The sequence below is a fragment of the Salmo salar genome, chromosome 26 (assembly GCF_965601325.2).
Source record: "Salmo salar chromosome 26, fSalSal1, whole genome shotgun sequence".
In the NCBI taxonomy this organism is placed as follows: Eukaryota; Metazoa; Chordata; class Actinopteri; order Salmoniformes; family Salmonidae; genus Salmo; species Salmo salar.
The window spans coordinates 11,080,388-11,104,104 of record NC_138316.1 but is presented as its reverse complement, the minus strand read 5'-3'; the positions used below and the strand labels follow the sequence as shown (position 1 = coordinate 11,104,104).

The window sequence follows — 23,717 nt, the reverse complement described above, 5'->3', positions numbered from 1 at the left end:
CAAACAGAACTGTGTTGAGAAGACTTGTCGTTTGGCAGTCCAAAGGACAACCTTTCGAACAGCTGCAACACCTCTGGCTACTCGAGTGAACCTTGTTGTCTGGAAGCGATACTGACGGAGTTGATGAATGTCATCGTCTGTATTGATGTCATCGCCATAGCAAATGTAATATTTGTTCCTCTTAACATTTATAGTATTTTCGAGGAACTCCTTGGAAGGTGACCAACATAAACTATTCTTAACAACTCGAAACACGTCTTTGTACCCAGTGGCACAGTGGACACTTGGACAAGGTATCCATTTCCTTGTCCGGGGTTTTGGCAAGCCAAGAGTAGGCTATGGCATCCTCATGGGAAAAGTGGATTTGCTTACTCTGGAGACGGACTTTAGTTCCCTCTCTCCTCGTGCTTTGGGTCACCTGTCTCGGGACACACGGAGGAGAGGATGACGCGTTTAATGCAGAGGTAATTGGATCATCGTCACTGAAACTGTCAATGTTCAGAAAGTTCCCTGTGTGACAACAATGCTGTAGTGTTTACACAAAAACTAGTTTTAATGTATCATAATATGCAGCAAAACACATACAAATAATTCTTTTAAACTCTCACCAAAACTCCAGTTAACTTTAGCTGACATTGCTATTTGACCGCCCATATTTCAATAGAGATGGTCGCATATAACATTGACAACCTTGCGCTCAAAATAACAATTGGCCAAAATAACAATTGTGTGTGCTGAGGACAGGTCTTCCTAATCATTTTGGATACCCCTGCAAGAAAACCAAAATATTTGTTAGGTCAAGTCTGTTCCAGTCTTGAAACAAAAAGCCAGATCATTATTATACATGTTGCTTATTCATAAGGCATTCATGAGTGCAAATGGGGCACTTTCACACACATTTTGAACTTAATGACCCAGCTCATTCGGTCTGAGGAACTCGATCCAGCACACCAAGCTGCATATCCTGCTCATAACTAGCTGTTCCAATATTAACAGGCCTATCCCCTGTGTGCCGCCAGCAGGGTCCTCCTGGGCTGGAACTTCTCCCCAAAAAGGCCATGCTGCTAGCCAAACTACACAAATCTTACTCAATTCACTGACACACTGACACACTCTTGCAGGCAGCACCATATGTGGAAAGCTGCTGTTCTTAGAGGAGATCTGGGTCAGGTTAAGTAATCCCACTGTTATAACCACATTCTGTAAGCGCATATCCATAGTATTGTTCCACCCCACTTTACAGGTAAGGTAGGGTTGTTTTGCTTTCTTGAAATACTACAACAGTACCTGAAAAGATATCTGCATCACTGAGCGAGTCATGCTCATCTCACTAGTTGCCCCCTGCATTGGACGTACAGTGTGAATCAACTGAATGATTAAATGTGGGCGGAATAGGCAAATGCTTTCGCAGTTCATTTCCAGACCATCACGCTTTCTGTCTTCAGCAGCAGGGTAGTGCTGATTTCCGACCTGCCCCAGATAGGCGAGAGTGAGCTGAGATGTAGGCTAATGTTTGGGGCGAGATAGGCGAGAGGGAGCTGAGACGTAGGCTAATGTTTGGGGAGAGATAGGCGAGAGTGAGCTGAGGTGTAGGCTAATGTTTGGGGCGGCGAGCTTAGCAATGAACATGTGTGCCAGAGGGAATCAAATGTCCCAACAAATGTGTAGAGAAGAATATACCCCTCTAGTTTTTCTTTACAACACTCCAAGTGAATGTGGAGGGCCAGTTTCAATCCAGCAGAGCAGTATTGAATGTTTGTAATGCCCTTTCTCCTTTGTTATTGTATCGGTCTGTGTTTTTGTGGACTTTGTCCCAGCTGCACCCACTTAACCATGCTGTGTTGACTTTAGTGCTTAGCCTCTCCCGTCAGGTCAAGGCTTAATGAAGGGGTCAGTTATGTGCACGCTGTTTCTTTCTCCCTCACGGGCCACTGCAGTTCAGGTCGGTTGTTGTGTCGTGACTCCCAAGATTGTTAAGCCACTTTGAGGTCATAGTGTTAACACATAGCCATGTGAGGCAGTCTGAACCACCACAATCTGCCTGGATCCTTTGCCAACCCATGTGTATACACATTTCTCCCACCTGTGGGGCCTGTGGCAGATTTAACATCTATGCCGTAGCACCTTTGTGCTAGCTGGAAGGTTCCGGTGCTGTGAGAGACCAGGAGTTGTTCTCCTGCATCGTCGTGGGTGGACAACACCGTTTTTCTTTTTTTCAGACGGGCATGATGAGGTCTACTTTTTATTGGCCCAACTTTCACCCTGGATTTACCACTGCCAAATAGATATATATATATAGACTCTCAAAGCCCTAGTGACCATGGTGTTCGGCCTATGGGACTCCCAAGGTATATTACCAATATTATAACTTAATAATATAATTAGAATACTATAAAATCGCATATTTAGGAGAGACAATGCAAATGTAAGACAAACCCCATAAAGGAGTATAAAACATTGTTGTGTCATAATAAATCATCCACTAATGAATGTAGCGCAGACTCTTAGATTGAAACGCTGCGCTGAGGAACATCAATATTGTCATCATTCAGTTAGTCAGTACTGGTCACATCAGTGATGGGTCGGCCAATGCGTGCCCGTGCATTCTTACCGGAGTTGTGTTTATGTTTGTGTTTTGGTTGAGTGCACTCTGAGTGAGGCAGATTTGTGACTGGCTAGACTGAAGGGTTTACGATGAAGAATGAGGCTCACACACAGGTAGTTACTGCTGACCCGGCTGCCATTGTTTACCAGACAAAAAGACCGGGGGGGACGACTTTCTTGTCCCGACATGCCACATCCTGGTAGAGTATTAGCATTGTAGCGTTTAGGTGGTAATGGGGTCTTTAAGTGTAGTCAGGGAGACCTGTTGAATGAGGAGTTGTTTTAAAAATATGGGGCGGGGGAGACTGACGAGAACAGACAGCCTGCTAGTTAATGCCTACCTGCCAGCGTCTGTCCTCAAGGTGTGGGTTGGTGTTCACTTGAGAATTTCACGCTTCGTGTGTGTCTTCACTAAACTGTTCCACTTAGCCTATATCTGATTTTCTCTCTCCATTCAATTCAACATAACGGGATGAATCCGCGTGCGCAAATAAAATGCATAGAAGCGCAGCCGAGGTCGGTCTTGAATGGATTCTCCCTTTTGCGTCTTTACTGAACCTTCTCACTGACGCTATGGTCATCAGCTCCCTCCCTGAGCCTACAGCTTGACCTATCACAAGAGACTGGACTCCTACGCTGTCTTGATGAACAGAGATGGAGTGGGAGTGATATGGAGCGATAAATGATAGAGAGCGGGAGAGAAAGGAAGAGGGAACTAGGAGGCTTGCTCAGCCGTGCCGCCATGTGATGGGTAAGTGTGACAGCTTTTTTTTCCTTCCAAATGGGACACAAACAGTGGAGAGACATTTAGACCTGCAGGACTCCCAGGCAGCTGAGGAGCAACAATGGGGGCTCTTGTCCGGAGAGGACTGTTTCAGAGTGAAACGAGGGAGAAAGAGAGACCAGCCTAGAGAAGAGGGAGGGGCCAGGGTTGATTAAGTCTGCAGGACACAGGAGGCCGACTGTTTGCTTCCTGAAGCCTTATCGTTATCCCGAGTTTAACCCTTAACGTTGGCAGGGCCAGCCTCCCTCTATTTCTGCTTATCTATGGAATCTGCAGCATGCCTACTCCATGTATTCCAACCAGTTCCTTTGTGTTCCCCTGAGGTTGCCCGTCGCCATGGGTACAGCGAGGTTTCATCGCCATGGCGAGAGGAAATGGGTAGTGATGAGAACGGGAAAAGCCATTAACCTCTAATGGTGACTGTCATCCCTCTGGATCTCTCTCTTTTTCTCTTTCTTTTTTTGTTTTTATCTCTCTGGATCCCTGTTTCTCGCTCTTTCTTCTCTCTCTCTTTCTCTCTGTCTCTTGCGCTCTCTCTGTTTGTGTCCATCTCTTTCTCTCTCTCTCTCTCTCTCTCAAGACACTCCCTTTACAGAGTAAGACAGTGCCTGTGTGTGTTTTTTATTTCCTCCCTCTTTCTCTCTCTCCTTCGTTTTTATTCTCTCTCTCTCTGCTGGAGGTTAGGACCAAAAGATGGCAGGCTACCAAGTCCAGGGAATAAAAGCATTCTCCATTTGTTAGTGTCTTGGCTGACATTGTGCGGGAACGTAGACACACACGCGCGCGCACACACGCACGCACGCACACAACCACACACACCGAGTGAGGCTCGTTTTACAATTCTTCGTGAATTGCTGGATCCAGGAGGCCTTCGTTTTGGCAGGTAGGCTCAAGGTCTTATTGAAGGAGCTGCTGACAGGGTGGCTGATTGGACTAAAGTACGTCCTGCGCTTCACTCCCCCCTGGAACCATAGCCTTGCTTTGTATTCAGTACAGAGGATTCTTAGAGGCTAGGGTACAGACTGAAGCACTTTACTTTTTAAAAGGGTGCTTTCATATATCTATAACGTGGTGCAGCCTATTTCTCTTGTTCCAACGCCCTTCAATAAATACCATCCCGAACGATGCCAGAGAGAAAAGAAACCTTTTTGCTGTGTATTTTACAGGCTGGGTACATATATTTTCCGTCTTGTATGAACACTCCCCTTCATCTCCTACACCCCCCAGAACCCCGGACTCAGATTGTGTGATCGGGCCCTTATCTGGAAGATGAGGTGGGTCCCACCTAAACCAGCTATAAACCAGCCATTCTCCGCTTCCACCCATATCCAATGAAAATATAGGGAAAGTATCTGCCTGAATTTGTATGAAAGAGAGAGAAACATGTAGAATGAGGGAAGCAAAAAGAGGTAGCCAGCAGGGGGTTGAGAATGTGACAGGAAAGAGAGAGGAAGTTGATATCAGAGCGAGAGAGGGAAGGGGAAGAGAATAAGTGAGGCTGGAGAGAGTGCCGGCAGAGAAAGAGCAGAGAGAGAGAGAGACAGAGCAGTGTTTCAGCTCTCTGTAAGGCTCTCTCGTCAGCTGTGTTTCCAGAAGCAGCAGCATGGGATCTGGGGGCCCCAGTTGGTGCCCTGGAGAAAGAGGGGTTTACATTCAGCCTGTGCCCAGAAACAGGGCCGGCTATTCAGTCCTGCATAACAGCAGAGGGAGGGGACCACAAAGGCCTGTGTCTTCTGTGAGCAGGGGGGTTGGAAGGGGGAGATCATGCCAGCCAGAAACCAGAGGGAGCCCCTTGTAACTAGGAACAGCTACCCAGGCCTGGTCCTTAGCTAGAAGTGAAGTGGCCATTACAGCACTCCTCCCACTCCACTCTGCTCAGTCCGGTGCTTGTATGGTAGGGATAGGTCCACTTCTAAGAGTTTCTGAAGATGTCCATGGTTGCTTGTGTTACATGGTCAGAGGTTGTTACTATTCTTGTGTAAACCGTGTGGCCGCTTCGCACACTCAGTCACACGGGGCAGTCTTACAAATATCAGAGGAGTGGCATCAACAAAAGTGTGGCCATTCACGTCTCCCTCCACGAGGCTCCTGAAGATTTTCTAACAGTTGGAAGTGGTTGAGAATGATTCAAGGCAGAGAGGTAAAACATCTCGCCGGATGTTAAAATGGCTCTTTCGGGAGATGAGGAAAATGTATGCCACGTGTTTCCCGTGTCTTTTTTCTTCAGTTAAAATATTGCTTGTTGCCTCGCTGGCTCATACGCTGTGATTTATCATCTCTCGGACACAAACCGCTGTCAACAAAATGGTGTCTCAGCGCAGCTGTGTGTAATCAAACTCGGGAGATACATCAAGTTAACCCGCCGTGTTTAACCCTGCTCTCAATCACTAGCCCTGTTATTGCCTCCACGTCGGTTACAGCAGGCAGGGCGAGGATTCAGCAAACACAGTTTAGGGTTAGTTGTGTTTTTAACAGTATATGTGTGGGGGACGTCTTATTTAATTAGCGCTAATTACGTAATTAAAGATCAGTAGCCTCCGATACCGTAGCGTGGGCTTCAGAGAAAAGCCAACCCCTACCTCTCCGTATCCTCCGCCTCCCAGGCGTATCCCATCAGCCGAGGGATGAGGGGATCCTGATCTCTCTTTCACAATGGTTTAGCTGATAAAGTTTCGTGGCCACCCTGTTGAGTGTCTCCGTCTGTAGATCTGTCTGCCGTGACGCTCTGGCACAGCCTGTGGTGGTATGAAATATCCCTTTAACAGGTGGAACGGTCAATCTGAAGTCTGTGATTGTATCAGGTTTCTCCCATCATGTCTTCCTCCCCCACATGGCAGTTTAAAAAAGAAATATATATATTTTTTTATTTAACCTTTATTTAACTAGGCAAGTCAGTTAAAAACAAATTCTTATTTACAAAGACAGCCTACCAAAAGGCAAAAGGCGTCCTGCGGGGACGGTGGCCTGGGATAAAAAAAAAATATATATATATATATATAGGTATGTGTATATATAAATATAGGACAAAACACACATCACAACAAGAGAGACACACCACTACATAAAGAGAGACCTAAGACAACAACATAACAAGGCAGCAACACATGACATCACAGCAATGGTAGCAACACAACATGACAACAACATAGTAGCAACACAACAAGGTAGCAGCACAAAAACATGGTACAATCATTATTGGGCAAAGTCAACAGCACAAAGGTCAAGAAGGTAGAGACAACAATACATCATACAAAGCAGCCACAACTGTCAGTAAGAGTGTCCATGATTGAGTCTTTGAATGAAGAGATGGAGATAAAACTGTCCAGTTTGAGTGTTTGTTGCGGCTCGTTCCAGTCGCTAGCTGCAGCGAACTGAAAAGACGAGCAACCCAGGGATGTGTGTGCTTTGGGGACCTTTAATAGAATGTGACTGGCAGAACGGGTGTTGTATGTGGAGGATGAGGGCAGCAGTAGATATCTCAGATAGGGGGGAGTGAGGCCTAAGAGAGGGTATACAGAGATGATCACTTCACAGAAGAGTATAGAGTGCAGTGATGTGTCCTATAAGGAGCCAATTAGTTACGCTGTTCTGTATGCCTATTAAGCTGCGTTTACACAGGCAGCCCAATTCTGATCTTTTTTGGCCTTTTGACTAATCAGATCAGCTCTGAAAAATCTGATGTGATTGGCCAAAAGACCAATTAGTCGAAGAAAAATTCAGAATTGCAGCCTTAGAAGTGTACACTCTGTATGGTGTTAAGTTTCTCTCTGTCCCTCTCTCAGTCATGGCTGCGGATGTATGGCTACCTACCTCAGGCCAGCAGGCAGATGTCCACCATGCGGTCAGCTCACATCCTTTCCAATGCCGTCAGCGACATGCAGCGTTTCTACGGCTTGGCGGTCACCGGCGCCATGGACCACGGCACGGTGACGTATGTCACACTTCCTTCCCTGTTGTGCTCTGTCATTACTGCCATCCTAATGCTATTCTCCTGAACCAGACCTCTCTCTCTCTCTCTCTCTCTCTGATGCCTATGGGTCCAATCATGTCAATGGATTCATTTCCTAGTTTGTAGTGGATTTGTACAGTGTGAGGGAGACGGAAGGATTTGAGCCTTGGAGTGATAAGTTAATAGGAGTGTGAGGCGGTCTGGGGTGTAAATATCAAATCCCCAACAGGGAGCAATCTTTATTTTTTATTTTGAACCTTTATTTAACTAGGCAAGTCAGTTGAGAACAAATTCTTATTTACAATGTCGTCCTAGGAACAGTGGGTTAACTGCCTTGTTCAGGGGCAGAAGGACAGATCTTTACCTTGTCAGCTCGGGGATTCAATCTAGCAACACTTTCGGTTACTGGCCCAACGCTCTAACCGCTAGGCTACCCCGCCGCCCCGTCTTGAACCCACAGATCAGTTACTGCACATAAAAAACGCATGAACCCTTTCTATGGTACGGCACCTGGGCTGGTGTCACGGGCAGTGTATCTCATAAAACCCCAGTGTGACACTGTGTAGAGGAGTGGGGAGTGTAACCCTGACGTCCTCTCCTAGAGCCATGCGGAGGCCGCGCTGTGGAGTCCCAGACAAGTTTGGGGGTCAGATCAAGACCAACGTTCGGCGCAAACGTTATGCACTCACTGGCCACAAATGGAACAAGAGCCACCTCACCTACAGGTAAATAACAGGATTTACTTCACCTTGGTCAATCTTCGTCCATAACCAAATTCCAAATGAGTTTTCATTTGGATTCCTCCTCTTCCCTTGCAGTATACAGAACTACACACCAAAGATCGGGGAGTACAACTCGTATGAGGCCATCCGTAGGGCCTTCAAGGTGTGGCAGAAGGTGACCCCGCTGACCTTCGATGAGATCCCCTACCAGGAGATCAAATACGGCCGCAGGAAGGAGCCTGACATCATGATCTTCTTTGCCTCGGGTTTCCATGGAGACAGCTCACCCTTCGATGGCGAGGGCGGGTTCCTGGCCCACGCCTACTTCCCTGGCCCTGGTATGGGCGGTGACACTCACTTTGACTCTGATGAGCCGTGGACAATCGGCAATGGGAACTTGCAAGGTAGGTGATGGATGTGGATGGACACCGGTCTCTTTAGCGCTACACCAGAACCGTTACCTCTGAAACATTCTTCTAGAATTAAACGCAACGTCCCTGCTTTCCTCTCTCCTCACCTACTTCAGCTGGTTTGTCCCCGCCTTCCACTTGTTCAACCATAGTTGCCACGACAAAACCACATCGTCCCTCATTTTGTTGAGAATTTGTCGAGTTTCGCTCCTCCATTACCTCCATTAAACTTCAAAGTTAGATGGATGACATCATACTGCTCTTACAACTCCCACCGGCTCTCAAAGCCGTGTTTTAAGGAATGGTAGTATTCTTTCGTTCTAAACCCCCCCCTTTTCATCCTTTCAATCATTAACCAGAGGAGTCTTGGTGAGTGACTGAGGGTTTTCCCTGCCTTGTGGAGGTGAACGTTGTAATTTCCTGAGCCAGTCAGAGCAGAGGCGGGTGGCTGACTCTGCTTGGTGAGGTCAAGAGAGTAGGAGGTGTTACTGGACAGATCGGAGAGAAGTCGAAATGCCACAGTGAGGGTGTTGAGGTAATTCCACAGTGGGAGACCGGTTTTTGAGTTGACCTTGTCTTTAACACAGTTGTATCCTCGTGTAGCCTGGGTCTTTGAAACGCTCTGACACATCACTTTTAACGGTCTTTTAAACCACGAAAATTCTAAAAGTAAAGGTCAACTAAGTTTTCGTGGCACATTAACGACGTTGTTGGCAAGGCTTAAACACGCTTGACAAGTGTTGTGGTTATTACACACTGATATCCAACAAAGCTGCAAGTCTATTCTTTAGGCTCTTAGATGGGGATATGTGCTGCTGTGTTCATTTTAGTGAGGAGGAAGAGAGATAAGTTGGCTCTTCTCCCGAGACGTTTGAAGTCTGCGAGCCACATGGTTGTCAGGGTTACCTTACAGAGACTTCTTTCTTCCCCTCTCTCTCTCTCTCTCTCTCTCTCTCTCTCTCTCTCTCTCTCTCTCTCTCTCTCTCTCTCTCTCTCTGTATCCTGTGGTATATTTTTAGAGTAACGTGGATGTGCAGATAGCTTGCTAAGTCGCAGGTTGTGGTTGGAGGAGAAGCTGGAAGGGGAGGGGATGAGAGCATGGAGCTGGCAAAAGGAGGAATCCTGAACAGCTCAACTCCCTCAGATGACAGAAGCCATATGACATAATGCTGTCTGTCAATATAATAGAGTGATCCCTACAGACATCTCACTAACCACCCTCAGCCTCCCTTTCAGACAGGATGGCCCACAGATCAGGTTAAATGTCAGTTAATACTGGAATGGAATAATGTGTCATTTGCTGGGAAAGTACCATGCCATAACTTGGAACCAACTTAAAAGGCGAACCTATAGGATAGGTCAATTAAATTCAAGGCGATTTCCATCTGCTTTTTTTTTTGCGGGTGTCCGCAGGATGTTCTTTGTGGAGGGCGGTTGAAGTGGCGGTCACTGTGTCACAGATGTGTTCTCTGTTGCAGTGACAATGCATCACTGTCGTTCTGTGTGGGACAACGGCAGGCTTTGATTAGGGTACGAGGAGTGCGTGTCTTGATGCTTATCAGAAGACATTAGACCGACCGCTTTATCGACTGAGCGCACCATTAACACCATTAAAAACCCTGAACAAGCCCATTTTTCTGCGTTGACTTCACAACCCCAATGGGAGGAGCTTGCCGTCTGAACGTGTAGACTACTGCCCCACCGCCATGAAGTCTCAGAATGACGTAACTGTGTTCCTCACTTGGCCAGCTCTGGGGAACAATAACCAGGGTCAAAATGGGAAAACCCCTTAACTTCCCCCAACCCCCACCTCCAACCCAACCCCCAACTAAAACCCAAATCCCCAGCTCCAACCCCAGGTCCACCCCCAGCTCCAACCCCAACCCTAGCCCCAGCTCCAACCCCAGCCCCAACCCCAGCCCCAGCTCCAACCACAGCTCCAGCCCCAACCCTAGCCCCAGGTCCAAACCTAGCCCCAGGTCCAACTCCAGGTCATCCCCAGGTCCAACCCTAGCCCCAGCTCCAACCACAGCTCCAGCCCCAACCCTAGCCCCAGGTCCAAACCTAGCCCCAGGTCCAACCCCACGTCATCCCCAGGTCCAACCCTAGCCCCAGCTCCAACCACAGCTCCAGCCCCAATCCTAGCCCCAGGTCCAACCCCAGGTCATCCCCAGGTCCAACCCTAGCCCCAGCTCCAACCACAGCTCCAGCCCCAACCCTAGCCCCAGGTCCAAACCTAGCCCCAGGTCCAACCCCAGGTCATCCCCAGGTCCAACCCTAGCCCCAGCTCCAACCACAGCTCCAGCCCCAACCCTAGCCCCAGGTCCAACCCCAGGTCATCCCCAGGTCCAACCCTAGCCCCAGGTCCAACCACAGCTCCAGCCCCAACCCTAGCCCCAGGTTCAACCCCAGGTCATCCCCAGGTCCAACCCTAGCCCCAGGTCCAACCACAGCTCCAGCCCCAACCCTAGCCCCAGGTCCAAACCTAGCCCCAGGTCCAACCCCAGGTCATCCCCAGGTCCAACCCTAGCCCCAGCTCCAACCACAGCTCCAGCCCCAACCCTAGCCCCAGGTCCAAACCTAGCTCCAGGTCCAACCCCAGGTCATCCCCAGGTCCAACCCTAGCCCCAGCTCCAACCACAGCTCCAGCCCCAACCCTAGCCCCAGGTCCAACCACAGCTCCAGCCCCAACCCTAGCCCCAGGTCCAAACCTAGCCCCAGCTCCAACCACAGCTCCAGCCCCAACCCTAGCCCCAGGTCCAAACCTAGCCCCAGCTCCAACCACAGCTCCAGCCCCAACCCTAGCCCCAGCCCCAACCCTAGCCCCAGCTCCAACCACAGCTCCAGCCCCAACCCAAGCCCCAGGTCCAACCCAAGCCCCAGGTCCAAACCTAGCCCCAGGTCCAACCCAAGCCCCAGGTCCAACCCAAGCCCCAGCTCCAACCCAAGCCCCAGGTCCAACCCAAGCCCCAGCTCCAACCATAGCTCCAGCCCCAACCCTAGCCCCAGGTCCAACCCTAGCCCCAGGTCCAACCCCAGGTCATCCCCAGGTCCAACCCTAGCCCCAGCTCCAAACACAGCCCCAACCCCAACCCAAGCCCCAGCTCCAACCCTAGCCCCAGCTCCAACCACAGCTCCAGCCCCAACCCAAGCCCCAGGTCCAACCCTAGCCCCAGCTCCAACCACAGCTCCAGCCCCAACCCTAGCCCCAGGTCCAAACCTAGCCCCAGCTCCAACCACAGCTCCAGCCCCAACCCAAGCCCCAGGTCCAACCCTAGCCCAGCTCCAACCACAGCTCCAGCCCCAACCCAAGCCCCAGGTCCAAACCTAGCCCCAGCTCCAACCACAGCTCCAGCCCCAACCCTAGCCCCAGGTCCAAACCTAGCCCCAGCTCCAACCACAGCTCCAGCCCCAACCCTAGCCCCAGCTCCAACCACAGCTCCAGCCCCAACCCAAGCCCCAGGTCCAACCCTAGCCCCAGCTCCAACCACAGCTCCAGCCCCAACCCTAGCCCCAGGTCCAAACCTAGCCCCAGCTCCAACCACAGCTCCAGCCCCAACCCAAGCCCCAGGTCCAACCCTAGCCCCAGCTCCAACCACAGCTCCAGCCCCAACCCAAGCCCCAGGTCCAAACCTAGCCCCAGCTCCAACCACAGCTCCAGCCCCAACCCTAGCCCCAGGTCCAACCCTAGCCCCAGCTCCAACCACAGCTCCAGCCCCAACCCTAGCCCCAGCTCCAACCACAGCTCCAGCCCCAACCCAAGCCCCAGGTCCAACCCAAGCCCCAGGTCCAAACCTAGCCCCAGGTCCAACCCAAGCCCCAGCTCCAACCACAGCTCCAGCCCCAACCCAAGCCCCAGGTCCAACCCAAGCCCCAGGTCCAAACCTAGCCCCAGGTCCAACCCTAGCCCCAGGTCCAACCACAGCTCCAGCCCCAACCCAAGCCCCAGCTCCAACCCAAGCCCCAGCTCCAACCCAAGCCCCAGGTCCAACCACAGCTCCAGCCCCAACCCTAGCCCCAGGTCCAAACCTAGCCCCAGGTCCAACCACAGCTCCAGCCCCAACCCAAGCCCCAGGTCCAACCCTAGCCCCAGCTCCAACCACAGCCCCAGGTCCAACCCAAGCCCCGAGCTCTCCAAGTCAACACACGGTTAGTTAGCGTGTGGAGAGAGAGGATGAATAAAGACACGTTGCATGAGATGCTGCCTGAATGGCCCGTATCGCTCGTTGTCTGCCATTCCCTCCTGGGTGATCCCAGTAACTCTGTTAACACTTCCTGCTTGTGGCCACAGCTCAGGTCATTGCTCTTCTCACTTTACTCACTCGCTGTCTATTTTAGGTTTAGTCGTGACGAGGTGTATACTTCTTAAGTGCCTTGAGTATGATAATGACTATACTCCTTTCTCTCTCTTTCGGTCTCGCTCTCTCTTTCTCTTTCTATATATATCTCTCTCTCTTCTCTCTCTCCAGGTAATGATTTGTTCCTCGTTGCGGTACATGAGCTGGGCCATGCCCTGGGCCTGGAACACTCCAACAACCCAATGGCCATCATGGCTCCTTTCTACCAGTGGATGGAAACGGACGACTTTCAACTGCCTGAGGATGACCTCAGAGGAATACAACAGATCTATGGTGAGTTGGGCCTCTGCGACAAAACTACTGGTATATGGACCTGATAATGTTGGCTGTAAGAGCTTTGGTTTTCAGTGTTTTAGTCTGATTTGGGCACTGCAGTATAACTGTATAAGAGTGGGGAGTTCCAGCCCTGGGCACCCTTGTGTTTGGAACCCTGATTGAAGCTGGAATAGTCTGAGGTCTGTGTTTCTACTCTACATGCCTCCTTCCCACAGCTCTAAGTGGAAAATCAGCCTGCTGACTCACATATCCACTTATCTAGCTTGGGCAAAACCAGGACACAGCTACCAATTATGAGATCAGTTGGAGGACAAATCTCTGAGCCCTTGATTTCCTTTTAGGATTTTGGAGTGGAGAGTAGCCTCTAACTGCTTTTATTTCATGCGTTTATCACTTTATCTTCTTTAGGTCAGCCAGACGGTACACCCACCCAGGCTCTTCCCACTGTCACTCCTCGCCGGCCAGCCCAGCCAGACCCCAAACCCCCCAACTCTCCTCCCAACTCTCCCCCTAACTCCCCCCCCAAGTCACCCCCCAACTCTCCTCCCAACACTCCCCCCAGATCTCCCCCTAACTCTCCCCCCAACGCCCCACCCCGGAGGCCAGACAAGCCCCGCACGACTGACCGCCCGGACCACTACGGCCCAAACATCTGTGAAGGAAACTTCGACACGGTCACCATGCTCAGGGGAGAGATGTTTGTGTTCAAGGTGAGGACCTCACACTGCCCCCTACACATATGAAATGAGTTGATTCAGTCTCAGCGCGGCTGCAAGGAACAGATGCTCTTGGACGGCTGCATGACCTACATACAGTACTGTCACTAGTTGGCTATCACCTGGTTACTCGACCGTGGACCTTAGAGGCTGCTGCCCTATGTACATAGTCATAGAATACGGGTCACTTTAATAATGATTACATACTGTTTTACCCACTTCATATGTATATACTATATTCTAGTCGAGACCATCCTATTTAACTATTGCTGTACATATACTACTTTTCAGATATACTACATATTCTATCCATATACTGTTTATGGTCTATACATCCCGTCACATTTATACATATGCATTTATATTTATACTCCAGAATACGACATTGCTCGTCCTAATATTTCTATATTTCTTAATTCCATAATTTAACTTTTTAGATTTGTGTGTATTGTTGGAGATTACTGCACTGTTGGAGCTAGGAACACAAGAATTTCCCCACAGACGCAATAGCATCTGCTAAATATGTGACCAATCAAATTTGATTTGATCTAGTAGGTCATTTGATCAAAGGCTGGTCTTATTGCAGCCAGTGGGTGGGATAACCATGATGTGTCTCTCGGTAGTGCAGTAAAAGCTGTTATCCCCAGGTTAGTCTCCCCTGTGGCTCAGTTGGTAGAGCATGGTGTTTGCAACGCCAGGGTTGTGGGTTCGATTCCCACGGGGGGCCAGTATGAAAAAAAAAATGCATTTAATGAAATGTATGCATTCTCTACTGTAAGTTGCTCTGGATAAGAGTGTCTGCTAAATGACTCAAATGTAAATGTTAGTCGCATCTGGAGAGCCTTATGGGCAGGTGGTTCAGGGCCTGGGTTCAATTGGGCCCTAAGCAGGCTGTAAAACCCCAGACTCGTTGTATTTTATGACATGGAGCTCAGTAAAGAGCAGAGGGACAGCACTCTCTAGGTCTCAGGTGTGCCTTAACAACTGCAGCACCAACCAGTCCAGGGCTGCGGAGATGGCTCTCATTTGAACCATTTGTTAGGCCATTTGCCGACAGCTGGAGAGAATTTCACTGTTTATGCTTCAGTTGATGTGGTCAACTCTTCTCTTTTGTATGAAAAGAGCCGGTGCTTGACTTGGGCAGGAGCTCGCCGGAGCTGAGTACCGGCACCTAAAATGTTTTACTGCTTAAGCTCCTGCACTTCATTTAGAATATTAGCTCAAAGGTATCTAGCACCTAAATATAAATATAAACAGGGCAGGCTCCTATTTCAGTCCAAGTCAAGCACTGAAAAGAGCCACGTTCCCTCTACTGCACTCCTCTTACTTCCGGGTGGATCTACATAAGTTGGATGTCTCTTTTTTCCCCAAGAACTGTCATTTGCCTCTACTTCACTTATCTGTCTCTCTGTCCAACTGTCTCTGTGGGAGAGGGCAGAGGAGGTGTACACGACAGACACCATAGAGTTGGAGGGGTGTGAAGATATGAGAGCAGGGGGAAAAGAGTCTTTGACTGTGCTGTGCTCTTTTGTCATCGCGCTTTATTTGAAGTAGTATACATTAGCTTTACGGCAGACTGTAGCTCCACAAGGCCGTCTCCTGCTCATGCCCTCAGCCTATTTTAGGAAATTGTACCATCGAGCCCAGGCTGTCTCTGACATTGAGTAGCGTTCACTGAAAGTCATATCTTTTTCCTCTTGTGCTCCTGTGAGGCTCCACAGTCAGTACATTTGACTTGTGCGGGTGTTTTTTTCTTTTCTTCAGAATCGTAGTTACACTTCTCTCATCTCTCTTCTCTTCCTGCCTCTCCATGTTGGAGTAGATTGGATGCAGGGCAGGTCTGCTTTAAATTATGTTCTGTTCACCAACAGGCTGCGCTTCCCCGCTTGAAGGACAAAGACAAGAGCTGCTGCCAGGAAGATGCAACTCTTAGCTTTTACCATTAATGCTGACAGCCAATGCTATTAACTTACCGCTAATGAATGAGTTTGCAGATCTGTGAGGTCGTTTTTGGAAAGCACTCCTAGTCCTACACTGAGAGGGCGATTTCTCTCTTTTACCGTTTCAGACATGTTTTGTGCTGACTTAAAACAAACAGAACAGTTCAATCACTTGAACTACTTTATTTAAAAGTCCAACTCGTAAAAACGCTCCTCGTGCAACATGCAGCAAGCCCAAACCAGTTCCTACAGTAATTGGACACACGATATGCTCAGTGCTGTGGTCGTGGGTATTAATAGCCTTCTAGCATTGCCTTTAGTTATTTCATTGTCCGTTCTGGCAGGCTTGTCATGTAGTGCAGGCTTTCGGATGCGCTTGGGAGCCCGACCACCCGGCACCAGGCTTCTCCTGAACCCCAAACGCTGCTGGAACAGAGCCTGTGTTAAAGTCAGGTGACGGAGAAAGTACGGGCTAACAGCTGTTTCCCCCACCTTTTAAATGGAACTCAATGTGCCCTCTCTTTCTCTTTCTATAGACTGGACCCTGCCCTCTCTTTTAGACACTGCAGACTGTGCCATGGTGGTGAAATGAAAGGGGGAGTGTGTGGCGTGGAGAGGGGTGGTGGGGGGGGGGTTAGTGGATGTAGAGGAGGAGGGGGGGTGGGGGCTGGGTGTTAGAACAGACGGTTTTAATTTAGAGGCCCTTGGCTGCGTTCCTGGGTCTGGTTTCTATATTAGACAGATCTGAAGTAATCTCAAGCTCTGGGCCTGAGCCAACGAGATGGAGGGAATGTGAAGGTCAAGCTCCATGTGACTAGGGACTTACTGAGGACACACTGACAGAGAGAGAGAGAGAGAGAGAGAGAGAGAGAGAGAGAGAGAGCATGTTTGCGCAGATGTGTATGTAGTGTATGTAGTGTATGCATACGTTATTGAAATATTTCTCCTATTGATTGATCCAAACTGTTGAACGTGGCTGTGAAGACTTCCTCCTCCAGGCAATGTGCTGAACAGGCTCTGATAGAGAGGAGAGGTTCAGGAACTATCGGGCACATGGCCCATCATGTTTGGCACTCTCTGTTCCTCTCTCCCATAATGTTTCTGCAGTTTAATGATTGCGCGATGGTACTAAACTGCTGATACGCAGTGTTGCCTCCATATCTGGTGTGCAGGCAGCAGCTCCCAGCTAGGTCTGGAGCTCCAGAGAGCCATTCCACAGGCAGGCAGGGTCAGAGGTGAGAGGTCAGGCTGAGCAGTAGAGCTCCAGTGGATGTGCCCTCTAACGTCTCTCCCCGCTCTTTCCTGACAGGGTCGCTGGTTCTGGAGGGTGCGGAGGAACAGGGTCCTGGACAACTACCCAATGCCCATTGGTCACTTCTGGAGGGGACTGCCTGGGGACATCGATGCAGCCTACGAGAGACACGATGGGAAATTTGTCTTCTTTAAAGGTGTTTGTACTCTCCTAATCGTTGTACCGCGCGTGCACGCACACGTAAGACTACAAGCAGGCGCGGAGGCATACATACGAACGCACGCACACACGCGCGCACACACACACACACAGTCAGTCATTGTTTTTATTTTTTTTATTAGGGTTAAACAGAGAAGAAATAGTCCAACTCAGAGGACTGGTCTAGTGGTTGTTAATGTGTTGAAGTAGCAGCAATGACAAAACAACTGAAAGCTTTGGTTACACTATAATGAAGCATTGTTGCTGATACTAAAATAGATTCACAAACATTGTTTCAGTCCTCTGTGTGTGTAATGTGTGTATTTTCTTTTTACGCTAGTGTGCCTTGGAGATTAAACCTAAAGCTGTTAGTATTTTCCACATTACAATTTAATTACAGTTGAGTAGTGAGTGAACAATGCTAATTCCACATTAACACTTGTTTTTGCAGATAGTAAGTGTTCCTTGATCTCCACATTCACTTTAGCATGGATCCCCAAATGTATTGTAACCTCGAATAGTATATTACGGACAAACAGCCTTTGCATTGATCGAAGAGATTATGTTTCTGTCTAAATGGAAAAGATAATGACATCGTCAAGTTGAAATGGGATCGACTGGAGATCCCTGGAGTTTTGCGCTGAAATGCAATTTGGATTGGGCTAGACATGAGACCTCCTTGGTGGCAGTGAATGCCCATTGGCTCGAGCTGTAATCCTCCCCAGACTCCTCATTCGGTCACAACTACCTCGTTCCTCCCTGCACCGTTGCCCTAGAAACCGTCCCATGCCCCCAAACACTTTAGGTTTTAACTTTCATTTAGATCATTTTCCCTCATTAGGTTGACATAAAAAGTGCTTTTGCTGCTATAAGATTTTTTTGCCCAGACTTCATTGCGGTTTTCTATTGATTTCCCCCCACCTCCTCCTCAATTGTTAAACCACAAATGTAATAATATCCTTAGGAGAACCTACTCAATATGATTTTGTCTGTAGAGGGTATTATAGATCCCGCTGGCATCACTTTGTTCCATGAATTTTGTAACCAGAAACGGTGAAAGACAGACGAAGATAGCGAAAAACGCGTTTTTGGGGAGATATTTGAGCTGTAGCTCTTTAAGACAGCTGGCTCTCCCTGAGAAAGTCTTCAGGGCAAATGATGTCATTGGCAAGGCCTTCTGAAATGTGGATGACAGCCATAGCAAAGAAACTAAAGGGACCAAAAGTTGGCCTGCAACATCTGGCAAATGTGAGTGAGAGAGTTGCGTCAGCCGTTTGTCTCCAGATGCTGACTGCGAAGGTTTTGTTTTCAGTGTAGAACTGGGCCAGGAGAATAGAAAGCAGGGCACGCGGATGGTGCCTCTGTGTCTAACATACTGTAAAACATTTTTTTTTTAAACGCCTCGCCATGTCCTCCACTCTAACCACTTCAAATGCATTATATCTAACCAAAGCTGTGCATAAACACAATTTCACTCTCTATAATGTCCATTATTGGTGCACGCTAGCCAGCAAATAAACAAGACTGTAATGTAATGACGGGTTAACCGTTTCCATAGCGATCTCCAGGTTCATGAGTGGTAGCTGTTGGAAAGGGAAAGTCCCTTTGCTCCACAAAGGACCGTTAACCATGAATGCCTTTCTCCCTCCCTCTTTCTCTCCATCCCTCCCTCCCGAATGATCATGTCCCACCCAATATCTGTCTTCCCTTTTCTGCCATCTCCTTGACGTATCTGTTCCCCCACCCCTCCTACACCACTGTACTTCTCCTCTCCTCCCCCTTCCTCTCCTCCACCTTTAGGGAATAAGTACTGGTTGTTCAGGGAGGCAAACCTGGAGCCTGGTTACCCCCAGGAGCTGACAGACTACGGCAGGGACATCCCCTATGACAAGATAGAGACAGCCATCTGGTGGGAACCGTCAGGTTTCACATACTTCTTCAAAGGAGACTGGTAAGGAAGGGACTCTCCCAGCTATCTGTGAATTGTGGCCCTTTTCCATGTTGACAGAAGGAGTTTCCATCATGTGTTCACTACTGTAAATTGTCTTTTATTTTTTGGGGCTACGGAATATGTTTTTGCACGATTACGATCACATAATCTCTTGGCGTGTGCTGACTGCTTTTTTTTGGGCTTAGAAGACACATACACCCTGAGTTCTACATGAATGTCTGATTTAACATACGTGCTGTATAGTGGTTTAACATACTGTTATTCTCTCCCTCTCGTCTCTAGGTACTGGCGCTTTAACGAACAGTCCCGTGCGGTAGACAAGGACTACCCCAAGCCAATCAGTGTGTGGGGCTCTGCAGTCCCGTCCTCTCCCAAGGGGGCTTTCCTCAGCGATGATGGAGGTGAGAGAGGCGAGAGTGAGGCCAAGAGAATGCCAGTAATGAACACTCTTAACAAAGGAGGGTGGGTCTGGTCAATCAGAGAGAGAGAGCGAGAGGGGGAGAGAGGGATGGAGAGAAAAAGAGCGCTTAGTATAGGGTTTATGAGCTGAGTAGGGGGAAAAGTAACATTACCTTGAAAGGATGAAGAAAAATGTGTTTTTTTGCTCTCTTCCTTTTCCCCAGAACCGTACTGTGTTTACTGTCTCAATCAATGCCGTGGATAAGTATTTGATTATCATAACAGTGTATTTAGTACTTAACATTCTGCCCCTGTCTTCCCCTCCCAGCTTATACATATTTCTACAAGGGATCCAAATACTGGAAGTTTGACAACCACCGGATGAAGAGTGAGCCGGGCTACCCTAAATCCATCCTGAGGGACTTCATGGGCTGCAGCGTGGACCTGGACCCAGACAGAGACAGGGACACCGACGCAGGCCGCAAGGTCCCCGACGTGGATCGCCCGCCCTTCAACCCTGACGCAGGCCGGGACAAGGAGAAGGACAAGGAGCGGGACAAGGATCAGGGCCGTACCAACGATGTAGACTATAAGGACGAGAGAGAAGAGGAGACCAACGAGGTGGACGTGGTGCTGAAGATCGACGAGAGCGAGACGCGCACTATGAACATCATCATGGTGACAGTACCCCTGGTCCTGGTGCTGTGCATCCTGGGACTGATCTACGCCATCATCAACACACTGAAGAGGAAAGGAACTCCCAAACTTCTGGTCCACTGCAAACGCTCCATGCAGGACTGGGTGTGACCTCTGACACACTTAATAACCCCCCCCCCCCCCCCCACCCCACAACCTGAACCCTACGCTCATTCATCAATCTTCTCATCCAAAACATGGTAGTAGTGACATACGTGCAAATACATACACACACACACACGATGCACACACACACACACACACACAGCAAACATAAACACATACACATAACTCGTTCTCCTCCCATGGTGCTCTACCCAGTGAGTTGACTGTAGTCTATTTATATCAGAAAGTTTGCACATTGTTTTTTGTTTTTGTTTGGTTCATATTGTGTGTGAGTCTTTTTTTCTAAACCAGGAAGTGTCTGCATTATTCTCTCTCTCTCCGCCCGTTACAGTGGGTTTCTCTGAGATAACTTCCATCTGGTTTTTGGATTAGCCTTTGAAAGGAAAACAGAGATAAAACAGAGCAATAGAGAGAGACTGCAGCACAGAATGAAGGGAGTGAAGGAGGTTTGATTCTGTGAAAAGCAGAGAGCCCCCCCTCCCTCTCCCACTCATCCCTCCCTCCCACCTCCTCCCTCACTCAGGACTCCTTCAGCTGAACCAGGCCTACTGCACGTCAGGTATCAACAGGAGAGAGATCAGTGTAAATAGTGTCACTTTTGAACTGCAACTCACCCAATGCCTTTTATTACTACACCTTCCATGTTGAACAGCCACTAACTTAACTTTTCGTTTTCTCATCTGTTTTTAATTCAAGGGCACCATGGATGATATTGGAAATCTTGTCCATACTTTATAGACAACTTTCACAAATGTTTGGCTTATTCAACCAAACATGGTCCCGTGGTGCCTTTTTCATTTCTAACCTTGTTTCGGTCCTATTAATCGTGGCAATGAGAGTTTGAGTTGTTATGATAGGGAGGGGTTGGAAAAGAAAGGTGCTTCTTTCCTATTATTTTTTTTAAGACAAAGGCAATTCACTGTGAAATGACTCTGTGTGGGACTTGGAGGAGCAGTTGAGGTACTGAGGTAGGAGAGAGACGGGGTATTGAATGAATATCCACTGGGCAAAAACTAATTGAATCAATGTTGTTTCCACATCATTTCAATGTGAGGATGTTGAATCAATGTGGAAAGCTGATTGGATTTGCAAAAAGTCATCAACGTAAGGGAATCAAATTTTTCCACCAAACGTTTAACCTAAATCCAACCCAGCTAGCACATTTGGTTCCTTGGAAGTTGTGGGAACAGAAGTTTTTGGTTATCCATTGATTCTGGGAAAGAAGCCATACGTTTCCTGAATAGTAAAACGGAATGTCTTTTAAACGTTCTGAGAATGGAAGTGAACATTTTGCCTGTTCTGGGAATGTTGATTTTTCGGTTGCAGGGAGGTTGTGAGAACATTTTACTATGGTTCCCTGAAAGTTTTCCTGTGAGGTTTTATTAATGTTCTGAGGTGGAAATTATAGGTTATTTGAAGGTAATTAAATTAAGTTCTGGGAATAAGACTTAATACTACTGCTAGCTTAGGTTAACTGTTTTGAACTCCAACCACAGATAGGACACATGGAAATTCACCTTCTTAGGAACTTATGGTATTCTGCTCTCTATCCATGGACTTAGTCCATTGATGCTGAGAACGGAATGTATATGTTTTTAAATAAAAAATTTAGAACGTTCTTTGAACATTACTAATGTTTTCTTGTGGGATTTTATGGAACATTTTCTTAATGTTTCTGAGAAAGTACTTTAAATAGAACCATGAGGAAACCTGCAGAAAACGTTATGCTGAAGTACTGAAATTCCCACGGAAGAACGTTGTTTCTTAACGTTCTCTGGACGTTCTGAGAACATGACTTTAAATAGAACCATGAGAAAACCTGTAGAAAAAGTTATTCTGAAGTACCGAAATTCCCACAGAAGAACTTTGTTTCTTAACGTTCTCTGAACAATTGGAGAACATCACTTTAAATAGAACCATGAGGAAACCTATAGGAAACAGTACTGACATTCCAACCTAAGAAATATATGGTTCTCAGAACGTTGTGTGCTTGCTGGGTACCCTGCACCATTCCCAGAACATTGCGGGAAGGTTTTATGCAAAATAACCTTAGGACAACCACGCTCTCACCAAGCTCGAAGAAATATGATTCTCAGAACATTATGTGCTAGCTGGGAATGACATGCTGAAATGTTTTGTTGATTTCATGTTGAATTGAAGTTCGTTGACAACTCAACCAAAATTAAATCAAACTAGAGTTTGAAATAACGTCTGTGCCCAGTGGGTAAGAGATTGACTAACACTTTTCATCTGAGAAATACTTGGAACAAACGATACTTCAGCCTCCTGAAATGTTTTAATAAATATAATTCAAGTAATGCACCACACAATGAGCCCTCTCTCTGTAATACCCTACTCCCCTAGATTTAAATAGATTGGAGGGCTTTTTTCTCTCTCTCTCTTTCTCTCTCTCCCTAACTCTCTCTCACTGAGCTTGTTCTAGAGAAGTATTCCTCTGAACATACTCAGAAAATGTCAACTAATCCTCTCATTTAAAAATAGCAGGTGTTTTAAAATATTGTTAACCCCCAGCCTCGAATCTTAGGCCTTCTCTGTACCAAAGCAGGCTTCTTTTCATTTTCTGAGAGGTCCAAACGGAGAGACAGACTTTACCAGAGAGGGAGAAGGGGAACAAGAGAGGGCGTGGGAGGCTAGAGAGGCTAGCAATCTACACAGGGAGTTCAAAGACATAAACCTTATCTGTTAAGTGTTTGGGAAGGCTTACAGTCTGTTCCTGGATTGTTTTACCCAGATGTTGGTGATTGTTGGAAGGGGGTTGGGAAGGCTGCGAGGCAGGCTGAGTGAGAGACCAGAGGTCCCTTCCTACAACTGAGTAGGGCAGTAGGGGGAGTGAGGGAGAGGAGCTCACGGCGGGGCTCTTCCTGTAAGGATTATTATTGGCCCTGTATCACATGACCCACATTCACTAGCTCCAGAGAAGGAACTGGGGAGTGTATTCTCTGATACCAAAGGGAAATGGTAGCACGCGGTGTATGTGACTTCTTTATTTCTCACATTGTTATGTATTCCCTATGTTCTTGTCTTCGACCACGAAGGCCCATGTACAGTATGCATACGTCTGGTAGATTTACTAGCAGCCCAAAAGATACTGAGGAAGGACTTTCCGTAAGGTAGAGATAAGTCATTTTATACTCAGATACCAGACAGGTTTCACTGTTTACCATCTGTCAAACAGTAGTTGTGATGAACATGTCTGTCTCAGGCATCGACGGGGGTGGGGTAGGTGCACAGAGGATGCGTGAGATGCTTCCATAATACCACTGCGATGGGGGAAGGCCAGTTAAAAGGGCTATTATAAATATTATTGACAGCAGA

The 23,717-nt window shown here is 48.0% G+C and overlaps 1 protein-coding gene across 1 annotated transcript; it reads left to right on the top strand.

Moving 5' to 3' along the window:
* The first annotated feature begins 174 nt into the window (after positions 1-174).
* On the top strand, positions 175-22,703 carry LOC106587140 (matrix metalloproteinase-15). The gene is made up of 10 exons (XM_014175188.3): positions 175-464; positions 7,171-7,319; positions 7,940-8,062; positions 8,156-8,463; positions 12,939-13,100; positions 13,512-13,813; positions 17,069-17,207; positions 19,010-19,160; positions 19,443-19,561; positions 19,888-22,703. The coding sequence occupies exons 1-10, from the start codon at positions 339-341 to the stop codon at positions 20,364-20,366; spliced, it is 2,058 nt and encodes a 685-aa protein (XP_014030663.1). The 5' UTR covers positions 175-338; the 3' UTR covers positions 20,367-22,703.
* Positions 22,704-23,717: the final 1,014 nt, after the last annotated feature.